The sequence below is a fragment of the Strongylocentrotus purpuratus genome, unplaced genomic scaffold, assembly GCF_000002235.5.
Source record: "Strongylocentrotus purpuratus isolate Spur 01 unplaced genomic scaffold, Spur_5.0 spur5_scaffold_15, whole genome shotgun sequence".
Classification (NCBI taxonomy): domain Eukaryota; kingdom Metazoa; phylum Echinodermata; class Echinoidea; order Camarodonta; family Strongylocentrotidae; genus Strongylocentrotus; species Strongylocentrotus purpuratus.
This window is the reverse complement of record NW_022145600.1, coordinates 35,722,528-35,734,911: the sequence shown is the minus strand read 5'-3', so window position 1 is coordinate 35,734,911 and position 12,384 is coordinate 35,722,528. Positions and strand designations below refer to the sequence as shown.

The 12,384-nt window shown below is 38.8% G+C and overlaps 1 protein-coding gene across 1 annotated transcript; it reads left to right on the top strand.

Moving 5' to 3' along the window:
- Positions 1-2,227: 2,227 nt before the first annotated feature.
- On the top strand, positions 2,228-11,840 carry LOC575047 (pancreatic triacylglycerol lipase). The gene is made up of 10 exons (XM_775465.5): positions 2,228-2,289; positions 3,041-3,233; positions 3,856-4,084; positions 5,196-5,304; positions 5,947-6,063; positions 6,772-6,891; positions 7,482-7,730; positions 8,848-8,968; positions 10,648-10,845; positions 11,538-11,840. Exons 1-10 carry the CDS (start codon positions 2,247-2,249, stop codon positions 11,614-11,616), a joined length of 1,458 nt encoding a protein of 485 aa, XP_780558.4. The 5' UTR covers positions 2,228-2,246; the 3' UTR covers positions 11,617-11,840.
- Positions 11,841-12,384: the final 544 nt, after the last annotated feature.

The following is a 12,384-nucleotide window of genomic DNA, read 5'->3' as shown; positions in this document are numbered from 1 at the left end:
CTTGGCTAAGGACATACGCATATTTTCAATTAAAACGAAAATATAGAAGGTAAGCTAGGTTGCATGTAGGTATAGCTGGAATTAAATAGATTATTCGTTTCACTTTAGATAACAAATATAATCAAGGTGATCGCGATTATGCCTATTTGCAAGCAATATATAACTTGCAGTAATATTATAATACAACCTGTGTTATAATACAACGGTGTACCAATAGCGATAATATTATATAACGTCACGTACATGTATGATGTATTTGACTTGGCGAGGGAGGGAGGGAGAAGGAAATAACACAGACGTTAAGCCCCATTTAATTCCAAAAGTGGGCGTGTCCATTCATTTACCCCCCCCCCTTCTCCGTCCTTTAATATGCATGTCAAATTCAACAGTAACGACAGTTATTATCCTAAGTCTTTGTTCTCTACAAATATTAGTACTGAAATCTTATATAGACTACTGTTGCAGCTAGAAGACTACTTATACATATTATTTCCTTGATATTTGTTTTTATTCAGGAAAAGTGCGTGCTTGGTCATGTGCAAACAGAGCTAGAGTTCAAGTTCTGTATTACGGTGTCAACGGTGAGGGTGATAGGGAAGCTCCCCCTAATTTGTTTACATATATGTTTTAATCAATACGGTCAGGTTGATAAATATATCTATCATTGCTCAATTTCTTTTGATTAATTTGTTTTAAATTCTCTGTTTCGTTGTAGAAAAACATTGGAAGAATAATATCAAACATGTGATGAGGAACTGAGGTTATGGCATGTATTAAGAGAACTAAAGCTGGAACTCTGGTTTCATATAGAACAGGAAAACAAAAAATAATATCGACTTTCCTCTTTCTCTCCTAGTTTCAGACACCACTTCATTTCCTAATTGTTTAATCGTTATTTTACCCGGCACGCATATTTCCGCTCCAGCCGATTTCCCGTTTCTCTTCATGCAGGACAGGGGCGTGACATGGCCCCTGTCATTAGAGGGGAGGGGGGGGGGACACGGTTCTTATTAAATGGATCATTATGTGAGTTTACTACGCCCCCTATTAGGGAAGAGGACAAAGTCCTCTACCACCCCCCCCCTCTCTCTCTCTCTCTCTCTCTCTCTCTCTCCCTCCTCTCTCTCTCTCTCTCTCTCTCTCTCTCTCTCTCTCTCTCTCTTTTGTTTTCCTGTATCCCCATCCGATGGCGGCCAGGATACATCGCCCTGTAGCTAAGCCACTGAGTAGAATCTCAACACAATATCACAGTAAATAGTAACAAAACAGATGTTATTATAATGGTGATTGTAATTGTTTATACTGCACGTATTTCACACTTTACATAAAGTTTAAACGTTGAACCCTATAAGAAACTTGAATATTCAAAAGACTTTGCAACATTAAAAGTGTGATATTGCATATTGACCTTGCACCTATAAAAAACGGCGTCCAAGGGTGCAATAAAGTTAAGAAAGTACTTCATTTGATTTGCATTGCATCCCTGAAAGTCATTTGGACATTACATGAAGCGTTTAACCCCTCTTTTAATTATTGTTATTGGGGGGGGGGGGGGGGGTGGTATCGTAAGACCTATCCAGGTCAACAATCCTTTCCATTCTCGTATCCATGTGTTAAACAAAAATCAATATTATTACATCTTTCATAATTATAATCAACCTCATTGCAATTAACGCTTATCATAAATCCATTATATTTATGTATAACTGAATTTTATATTACAACATAATTTGCTTTTTTGTTCATTTCAAGTGGTAGATAAATTGAATTAGAAGGAAACAAACGAAGATTATGGATTTCTTAACCTTCGACATTGTTCTGTTTGCCGTTAGATATCAATATCCTTTGAACACCTGCTAAAAATCCCATGATACATTTCAGATGCAAGTTAAACTCTACACTCGACTTGAAAGATGCAAATAAAGGAATATTTACATATCCATGCTATCTAGAAATTAATGTCCAGTTCCCATAATTTATTATGAAGGCATGATTGTGTCAAAGTAAAAATCCCATGATACATTTCAGATGCAAGTTAAACTCTACACTCGACTTGAAAGATGCAAATAAAGGAATATTTACATATCCACGCTATCTAGAAATTAATGTCAGGTTCCCATAATTTATTATGAAGGCATGATTGTGTCAAAGATAAAATCTGAAACTCTAATTCGATTATAATGACTTGTCTTTTACTAAACGACACTATTACGATCGTCGTTGGAGCTAACAGAAAGCTGGGAAACATGTGGTATCTTGCAATTTTGTTGTGTGCGACACTTGTTTCAGGTATGATGATTTTTTTTTTTGTATTTGCGGTTCCTGATTGAAGGTGAATTCGTCTAATTATGGCTACCTTACTCCGATCCTCAATCTCATTCCGTCTGTTTTCTCTGTATAAACGTAGCTCTCTATCTCTATCTCTCTTTCCATCCATGTTTCTATCTATCTGTATCTACCCACCTCTATTAAGCGCTATACTCATTATCCATTCCTCTTTTGGACTACCCTTGGGTTTTAATTTATCTCTCGATTCTGTCCCCTCTCATTTACCTCTTTTCTGCATCCATCATAACTTCCTTTCACTTTCACTCTCTGGAGATGTGAGTTGGTCTAGCGGCACATTCACTCGATCAGCTCTCTGTCTTCGCCTATAAAGTGGCTCACGCGACCACGTTTCGAAACTGAGTCACGTCTTTCGGATGGTGACATTAAAGATCGGTTCCCAGGCGTAAATAATCATATTTAATTGATACACGTCTCTCTCTCTTAAAAAAAAAACGAAAACATATATCTGACGACAATATTTCAGTGGCCTGCAAAATTCCAGCCAAAAACAAACTTTTTGGGGCCCAAAATTGGCTTTCCATTACTTAAAAAAAGAAGCGGGGTCAAATTGCGAATTTTGTTCCCAAGGAAAATATTTAAAGCCAAAATTCATAATCATACAACGAATTAAACATCCTTAATTTTTACCATTCATCGTTTATTAAAAAAAAGTGATACAGAAGGGTTTAACTATACACTTTCTGTGTATCAGGTCGAGAGGTGTGTTATGATCAGCTCGGATGCTTCGTGAGTGACGAGGCGCCATTCTATCACGCTGATGATCGGCCTGTAGATTATCTTCCCGATACGCGGGATGAGCTTGGGACTTCATTCAAGCTTCGAACCCGGGACCTGCAGGGAGCCTATCAAGAACTTAGCACCTATGACAGTGACACTATTACAACGTGAGTACAATCAATTTTACAATAATGAATTATCCATTCGCATCTTTTCGTGTCACAATACCGTACATTTTGTAGAAGAGAATGTTTCCTATGAGTAATCAGTAGATCACCATAAGGGAGTTTACAGATAGCACATGGTACAAATGACCCCAATATCCACAGATCTTTTACACATGGAGAAGTTCCACTTTGAGCATCTTAGAATAATAACTGCCAAAGTCCTAGATGTGCTCCATGAATACCTTTTGTTTGCCCTCTTGAAAAGAATACTTCCACCTGCATATCTTAGAATGTACCGTTGGTGCATAAATAAATAATGTTACATAACTTTCATGAGCGCATATCCAGTATTCATCTCTGGTGGGTTTTACCTTTTTGGTACAAATGACCTTTATCTGCCCATGCGCAGATTGTATCTGTAAACTCCCTTATTGTGGAAGAATACTTATTTTCCCAAATCTCAAGTTATTGTAGTAAACTAGAATTTCTGTAATGTAATGGAATTGTAATCTATTATATTAACCTTGTAATTGTTTTGGTGGATACATATAAGCTTACACGAAATTCAAATGTTAATATAAAAAGGGGGAATGATGAAATCGTGTTTCCCCCCTCTCTTTAGATCTGACTTCAAGCCATGGAAGAAAACGAAGGTCATCATCCACGGATTCGTGAAAGGATCCGATGTTGATTGGATGGAGGACATGACGAATGAACTCCTGATCGAGGGTGACTATAACGTGATCACCATCGACTGGAGACCGGGTGTGATCAGGAATGAGTATGATGAGGCTGTCGGTAATGTGAGGGTGGTCGGTGCCGAGGTTGCTCTCCTTCTCAATATGATACAGGTAAAACGAAAAGTATTTCTCACCCACCCACTTTCCTCATCTCTCTCTTTTCCAATATATATTTTTAACTTTTTTTCTCTCTCTCTCGCTCTCTGCGCACACACTCACACTCACGCCAACAAGCTCCCCCTCTCTCTTTTTTCTTTTACTCACTCTCTCTCTCTCTGTCCTTCCTCTCTGTCTCACTCACTCTCTCTCTCTCTTTCACTCTCTCTCTCTCTCTCTCTCTCTCTCTCTCTCTCTCTCTCTCTCTCCGTCTTTGTCTCTGCCTCTGCCTCTGTCTCTCTCTCTCTCTATTTCAAATATTTATTATCACATTTTGTTTCCGCTGTGTTTGTTGATGGTCTGTTCTAATTACCACACTCTATAGCTTGATTTATTTTGAATGGAGGGGCGTTTTGTACTCTGTAATGTCTATGTTATTTTACTTTTATAATAATAGTAAAATAATAACTATATTTATAAGTGCAACACATCCATCTCTAGAGATGCTCAAGGCACATACAAATAATTTAAATTAATATTCAACATACTTAAGATTAAAGAAATATTAAAATTTAACTTACATTAGATCACACAACTTCATGGTGCCATGGTACATACAATGTGGCACAGTATGATTATTCGCTTTGCATGTATTGTATAAAAAGAACATTGAAATTTAACAATATGCGTTGAGCATCAGGTCAGTTTTAAGCCCAGTTCTAAAAGCAGAAAGAGTGTTGGCCGTCTGAATAGAGAAAGGTAACTTATTCCACAAAGAAGGAGCTGCTGATGCAAATGCTCTATCCACCAATTTCTTTTGGTACGTATTTCCTTAAGCCTTAAGCGGGTAGTCGAATATGAATTGCAAATATCAAGGTGCGAAGTAACAAAAGCATGTACTAACTGTTGGATGGATTGAGGTGAGAGATATTGCCTAATTGCCCGGATATTACGTAGGTTACAATTTGCCAGTTTATATTATCAAAAACTATTTTTGAAGTGCAAAAAAGGGTGATTGTTTAAAATTAACCTGCGCAGCGGCCTACCCCAATTGTTCCAAAATTGGTCATACTTTGTTGATCTTGAATCACTTTTTGGTTGTTGTAATGATTGCATGATTTGATAGAGTATCCAGGCGGTTGGGCCGACTACATTCCACGTCATAGCACACAGTCTGGGTGCCCATGTTGCCGGGATAGCTGGTGCTATCATTCCCAACATCGGACGAATCACAGGTAGATATCTCGTTTCATGATTTAATCATAGAAGAATAATTATTATCCTTTAGCATAAATACATACACGAGAAACATACTGATAATAAAAAATATAAACCAGTGGACATGATCAAATTTGAGAAAGATATTTACCTGGTTTCATCAATCTGCATATTTACGAGTTACTGTCATAATAATGATCTATATTTTGTGCTAAGCTTGAAATATAATTGATTGTTTATGCATTTTATGTAAAAGTTTCCTTTATTGATTTCAATATTGCACAGCGTTTTAGAAAGTTTGTTAAAGGCGTTTTATAAATACCACGTAATGGTTTTATGAAAGCAGAGAACTCAAAAGATTGAGAAAAATCGGCAAAGAATAAAAATATAGAGACCAATCATTATTCTTGTAGTTTAAAATCTCCACATGGAACATGTGGTAATTATGCTTTCCAGTACTATGCGTGGTGTCATATCTCTCTCTCTCTCTCTCTCTCTCTCTCTCTCTCTCTCTCTCTCTCTCTCTATATATATATATAATATAATCGCCCCTCCCTCCCTCCCTCCCTTCCTGCCTCCCACCCCTCCCTCCCTCTCTTTCTACTTATCTATTCTTCTAAAATAAAACATATATCTACTCTTTTTGTTTCCGTTTCCAGGTCTGGACCCTGCTGGTCCATATTTTGATGAGAGTGACCCTAGGGTTCGCCTCGATGCTTCCGATGCTCTCTTCGTTGACGTCATCCACACCGACACCGACCCTCTTTATAAACTAGGTAAGGAAAATTTCTCCTCACTTGAATGTACAGAGTAGTTTGTTCTCACTGGAATGTACACAATTTGACGAATCCGAGATTCAGTTAAAAAAAAAAAACAGTAGATTTGATAAAACGACCGCAAAGTCTTTCGAAAAATCACTCAAGGCAATTCTTACAGCCTTGTCCCTCACGAAAATTTGAAATTTGCGAACATCACTATGACGCCGTTTTACGCAACCCTATAACGTGATATCTCTCGGATATACAGTAGGGTATTGAATTGCCCTTGAGTCGATTTTTCGAAAGTCTTTGTCATCTTGATTCATTTACATAATTTATTCTTGAAAAAAGAACAGCTGAACGTTTCCTTTAAAATTCTAAAGAAAAGGTTACATTATTTCCTATTCATCCCCTCTTTCACCATGATTATTTATAAATAACATATCTGTATCTCCTCTGTCTGTATGTCTGTCTATCTGTGTGTCTCTCTTTGAGTCTCACCCCCTCTCATCCCCTTTCTCCTTTGTCTTTCCATCTCTGTCTGTCTGTCTGTCTCTTTCTCAATTTTTGTTCTCCTCTATCTCCCTCTGTCTGTCTCTCTCTCTTTCTCACTTTCTCTTCTCCTCTGTCTCCCTGTCTGTCTCTCTGTGTCTGTCTGGCTCTCTCTTTCTATAATGTCCCACCAATCCCTCTATTTCAACTAATGTCTACATTTCTCCCTCCTAGGTATGGGGATGTATTCCTCGACCGGTCATGTCGATTTCTTCCCGAACAGTGGACGAGAGCAGCCTGGTTGTGACATGAGAATCATTGGCTCTATCATCGCTCACGGAAGGATCTGGGGTGGTAAGATGGATCTCCTCTCTCTTTCTTTCTCTCTTTCTTTCTCAGGCACTGCCGTGTGCCCCCCCCCCTCAAATGGCAATTAGAGGGGAATCTGGGATATAGGCACAGCTAGCTGACGACAAGCGCAGCTATTTGCCCTCTCCACTTTTTTCCCACCACACCCCCATGAATCATGCCTTCCCCGAAGCTCCACCGTTAGATTTTAGCGAGGACCCTGCATCCATAGGACTCAATTTTCAGTAATTTTCCGACTAAGTTGAGGTGGCGCCTCCCCGTAAACTTCCTGGCCAGTAGGGAGCAATAATGAATAAACTTTTTGTTTCTTAAATTATTTTTAATTAATTATTTATTACTTTTTCATTCATACCTATATTTTGTTGATGTTCCTTCGAAAAAGAAAAAAAAAAGCAGATATACTCTTACGATGCCGTTTTCAGATATCGTACGCCAACATTTAAATTGGATAGATAATTGCAAATGGTAAGGGTTGGAATGTCAACGGGCCAGATATGAGCTATAGAAGCTCTGAAGATATGGAATTTGTAATTCTGTTTCCATTTTTTGGTATGATTGTTATTTCTCATCTTCAGGAGTGATTGATTACATTGCTTGTAATCACATCCGAGCCGCATACCTCTTTATGGATTCCATCAACTCCGGGGAGTGCCCCTACCTGGCATTCCACTGCACTCGTGAATGGGAAGATTATAACGAAGGGCTCTGCTTTGAAGACACACCCACTGCCCAGATGGGATGGCTGGCTGACCAGTACGCTCCGGATGAAGGGGTCAAGGAGCTGGTATATCAGCAGAATACGCTGGACAGTGCCCCTTATTGCGGTATGCATGCGATTAAAATGAGGAAGATGATTGTAATGATCATGATGGTGACAATAATGATGACGTCGATGATGATGATAACCATGATGATGAGTTTAATGATGTTACTAATGACGGCTATAAAGAGTGTGGTGATGATAATGAGGAGGAGGAGGACATTGATATTGACGATGACGGCGATAATGATTGTGGTAATGAGGAAGATGATAATGACTATGATGATGTTAATGATATTACTGGTGTGACAGAGCAGTTGGTGATGATTATGATGGTGAAGTAAAATGACGATGAAGGTGTGTCGTGGACGGGTGGATATGTCACCGGACTGTGGATCACAAGGTCCGCGGTTCAGGTCCCACCGCGGCACTCCTTTGGCAAGACATTGATCTACATTTGTCACTCTCCACCCAGGTGTTAAATGGGTACCCGGTAGGATGCGAAAGCTAATGTGCTTAGATTAGCAATTATGCGCTTGTAAAAATGACGCCTGGCTGGAATGCTCCACAGGGAGTGGAGAATGTGCATACATTGTGTGCGGGTAAGCCTGAATCCGATGACCGGGGTAATAATCTGTAAAGTGCTTTGAGAGGGCCTTCGGTCCTGAAAAACGCTATATATAGAACTAGCTATTTGTATTATTATTATGATGATGATGATGATAATGATGACTGTTGTTTCTGCTGCTGCTGCTGATGGAGAAGACGGCGATGAAAATTATGCTGTTGCTCATGATGATGACAACGAGGACGATGGTGATGATGATCAATGTATTTGTGATAGTAATGATGATGACGATAATATTATGGCAAAGATTATGATAAGGATGACGATTTTGACGATAATAAAGACAATTTCATCCTTGATCAGGTTAATCGAAGATATCAAGAATTAGATGAAAACATACAAAATGCATTTATTGATTTAAGAATATAGTGATCATACATTACTTAACCCATCATCGTCCTAACAGTGAAAATATGAAGAAAGCTCACAGCTTATTTGACATTTTGTAACTTCTTGCAAACACCAAACACATTTTGCTGAAATTCTGAGTTTCAAAATCAGCCTTCTGAAAGAAATATCATGTTTTCTTGCTCCTTTATCTGGTATCTGACAGGGTTCCAGTATCGTTTTGAAGTTGAGATTGATGATGGGAGGAAGGCAGAGATGTTCAAGGGAAAGATGACAATCTCTCTGGTCGGTGACAATGGACAATCTGAAGAAATTCCACTCTCACCGTGAGTATCCAATTGATTTACTTACTTACTTTCAAGGAGTATATAGTTTTGGAAAAAAAAGTTTTGGTCATTTAAATTTAAAACATAATGCGGACATAATGCAAATTTCTCCAACTCAAGAGCAATTATCATACAATACAAATCCAATGAAGTATTCTGAACAACCTTGATAGATTCGAGTGGATGGTATCTTAATACAAATGGACTTTGTAACTGACGTCTGATGATGAACAATCAACCCATGCTCGCTCATAATATTTCCTTTTGTTTGCACTTATTGATGTGATAAGTAAATTATTATCTTGTATAAAATCGGAATATAAATATTTATTTATAAAGAAATGCTAAAAGCAGAAGCTAGAGGTGGGATTCAGTGGCGTCTCCAGGGAGGGGCCTAGTGGCCCGGGCCCCCTCCCCTGGGGGAAAAACAGGCAAAAACACGTTATTTTTACCTTTATTTGAAGACAGGCCCCCTCCCCTGGTGCTCAAGGGGGGGGGGGGGGTTGGATCTTCAATTTAATTCTGGCAAAATTATTCACCGGCGGCTGTTTCGCCGCTAAATATTTCTCACGAATTGGGCCCCCTCCCCTCCCCTGCCGCCGGCTGGATCCGCCCCTGATGGGAGTAGGGGGGGGGGGGGGGTGAGGTCCAGTTTTATTTCGAAGAGAAGGTAGCCCAACAGAAAGATTAGGTTTCTAAAAATTATTGTTCGAATCACCGTTAAGGGTAGGGCAAATCCCCATTATCATCATCATCATCATCATGCTCATGTGGTACAGAAAGAAGGCGTTGGCCTGTAATTCCTGGTCACTGCTTATCCTGTTGCGCAGGAGTGTAGTCATTGAAGATCAAAGCGATGCTTCCACCAATGAATGCCTATCTATATATCTTTTGAATTTGTCTGTTGTTGTCAAGACCACTATATTTTCTGGCAAGCTGTCCCAATCTTGTATTATCTGTCTGCAGCTGAAAGACTTGCTTCTAACATCCAGTCTGCAGTGTTCTTTCTGGATCTTGAAACAATGCCCTTCTCGTGGATCCAGGGGCGGATCCAGCCGGTCGCAGAGGAGGGGGCCCAATTCCTGAGAAAATATTTAGTGGCGAAACAGCCAACCGGTGAATGAATGGGGGGGGGGGGGGGGGTAAGGAGCACTGCTTTTTTGTTCGCTTCCAACAATTTGAAAATCGCACCCCCCCCCCCCCCTTGTGTTTTAACGTGTTTTTACCGCCCCCTGGATCCGCCACAGCGTGGATCTACTTCTACTTGCAGGTTGGGAGAAGAAAATAATAATGATCTTGTGGGATGTCAACTTGACCGTGCATGATCTGGTGGACTGCGATCATGTCTCTTCCTTTTCTAAATCCGTGAACCTACACATTTTTCAATCAATGGAAGAACTATTTTGATGTTGACATTATACTACGTCATTCTACTACTCTTTACTATTCAGTCTGGTATATACTAAACTGTATAATAATCTTTATTATACTATACAAACTCTATTATTTGTGTATCTCCTTAAAATTATTTTTGTTTAATCACGAAGATGCTATTTCAATTCATGTTTACACGTGAATCAGTGTGTAGGATAAAAAAAAAGGGATGATAAGTTAGTAACAATTTTGAATTTTGGCAAACATTTTCTAAGATAAGATTTTTAAAATATTCTGAACTGCAGTGACTACCGAATGTACGACCCCCTCACGAAGTACCTTCACGTCGGCGTCTCCTCACTCAACGTCGCCTCCCCTAGTCGTCTTTACCTCGAGTGGGAGTACGATGCTGCCTTCTATAAGCCATGGAAGTGGGAGTTCGTTGAACGACCCGAGCTCTTCATTCACAGGATCGTCGTCGACTCCGCCGAAAACCAAGAAAGGTGACATTTTCTCCTAGGAATAATTCTGCTCCATCTGTGCCCAATATAATTGTCATCATGAAATTGACAGACGTAGACCTTAATCAGATATAGAAGATATTACATTGAGATAATTCTAGTCTAGTGCCATTTTCAAGACTCTCTTGGAAAAAGAAGTTTGCAAGTGACAAAAATACACCCCGTTTAAAGACAAATTAGAAACTGGGAACAAGATTTTTTTTTTCTTCAAAATTTTGATTATCCCTCCCGTACGTTTGAAATATACAAAGATACAAATATAACTAAGAAAACATGCAGGATCTACCAAACGGAATTATGAGTTCTGATACCGATTTCATCTCCCATTACACATTTTCGATTTTACATCATTTTCTCCCTACCATTTTTTGTTAAACTCCTTTTCCTCGTTATTCGTTGTGCGTATGAATAAGCTCTCATATTATTGATTCAACATTGATTTCATCTGCCATTATTTTACCCTTATGGTCTGTAAAGTAGATATATTTAGCCTTTATTTTACCCTCTTTATCCTTACTTTTCACTCTTTCTCGGAGGCTATTTGAGATTCGGATGAATAAGCTCTTGATCTTCCATTTTGATTGTCCCCTGTACGATAACATATTTATATTTTCTCTAAATTTTATGTTTTCTTTCGATTTCTTTCTTTCTGTCTTTTAATCATCTATCTTTAGCTACCTGATGTGCGGTTCATATGACCCGATTGAGCCTGACGTGCCACGCGCTTTCTTCCGTGTCAACGAATGCAATTAAATCTAAAGATACAAATATCAAAAGAAGTTATCAACAACTTAATCTATATCAGAGGTCATTATGACAGAATCCACATGGATTACAATGGCAGATGAACTGACGTAAGGACACAGGGCAGCTTTGAATTGATTAAGGTGTTAGCATTTGACAATCAATGCAATATTAATCAAATCTATAAGAAGACAAATTATGTAGGTTAATCGTCTTTTTGCCACTGAAACTAATTAATATAAAATTCGTAAGGTTCGTATGGTATAGCTTTAATAAACCCAGCCAATTAAAACTCCTGTTGTTCAGCTTTGCAGAGGTTAATGGAAGTGTCTATAAATGATAATGACCTCTAAATCATTCTACCCAGATAGTCCCTATATGTACATTGGTTGCAATTAGCTTCTGTTTTGAAACTGATCATATAGTAATTGCAAATTATTAAAATGGGATATTCCATTCCTGTTGTAACCCAGTATGCAGTATAATGACTTTGATTTAGGTATAGATTTTGTTTAATAGAGAGATATAGAAAAAGAGTGTTAAAGGTGGTTTGGGAAGAGAGGGAAAACTAATGGAGAGAGAGAGAAGCGGGCGGGGTAAAGGAAAGAGTGAATGGATAAAAAAGAAATGAGAGAGTAGGAATACAGGATAGAGGAAGAGCGAGAGATAGACAGAATTACTGTATGGACAGATGACAATGGGGGACACAAAAATAGAAAGAGGGAGAGAGAAACCATGACAGAGAGAGAGAGAGAGAGAGATGAAAATTGTATAATC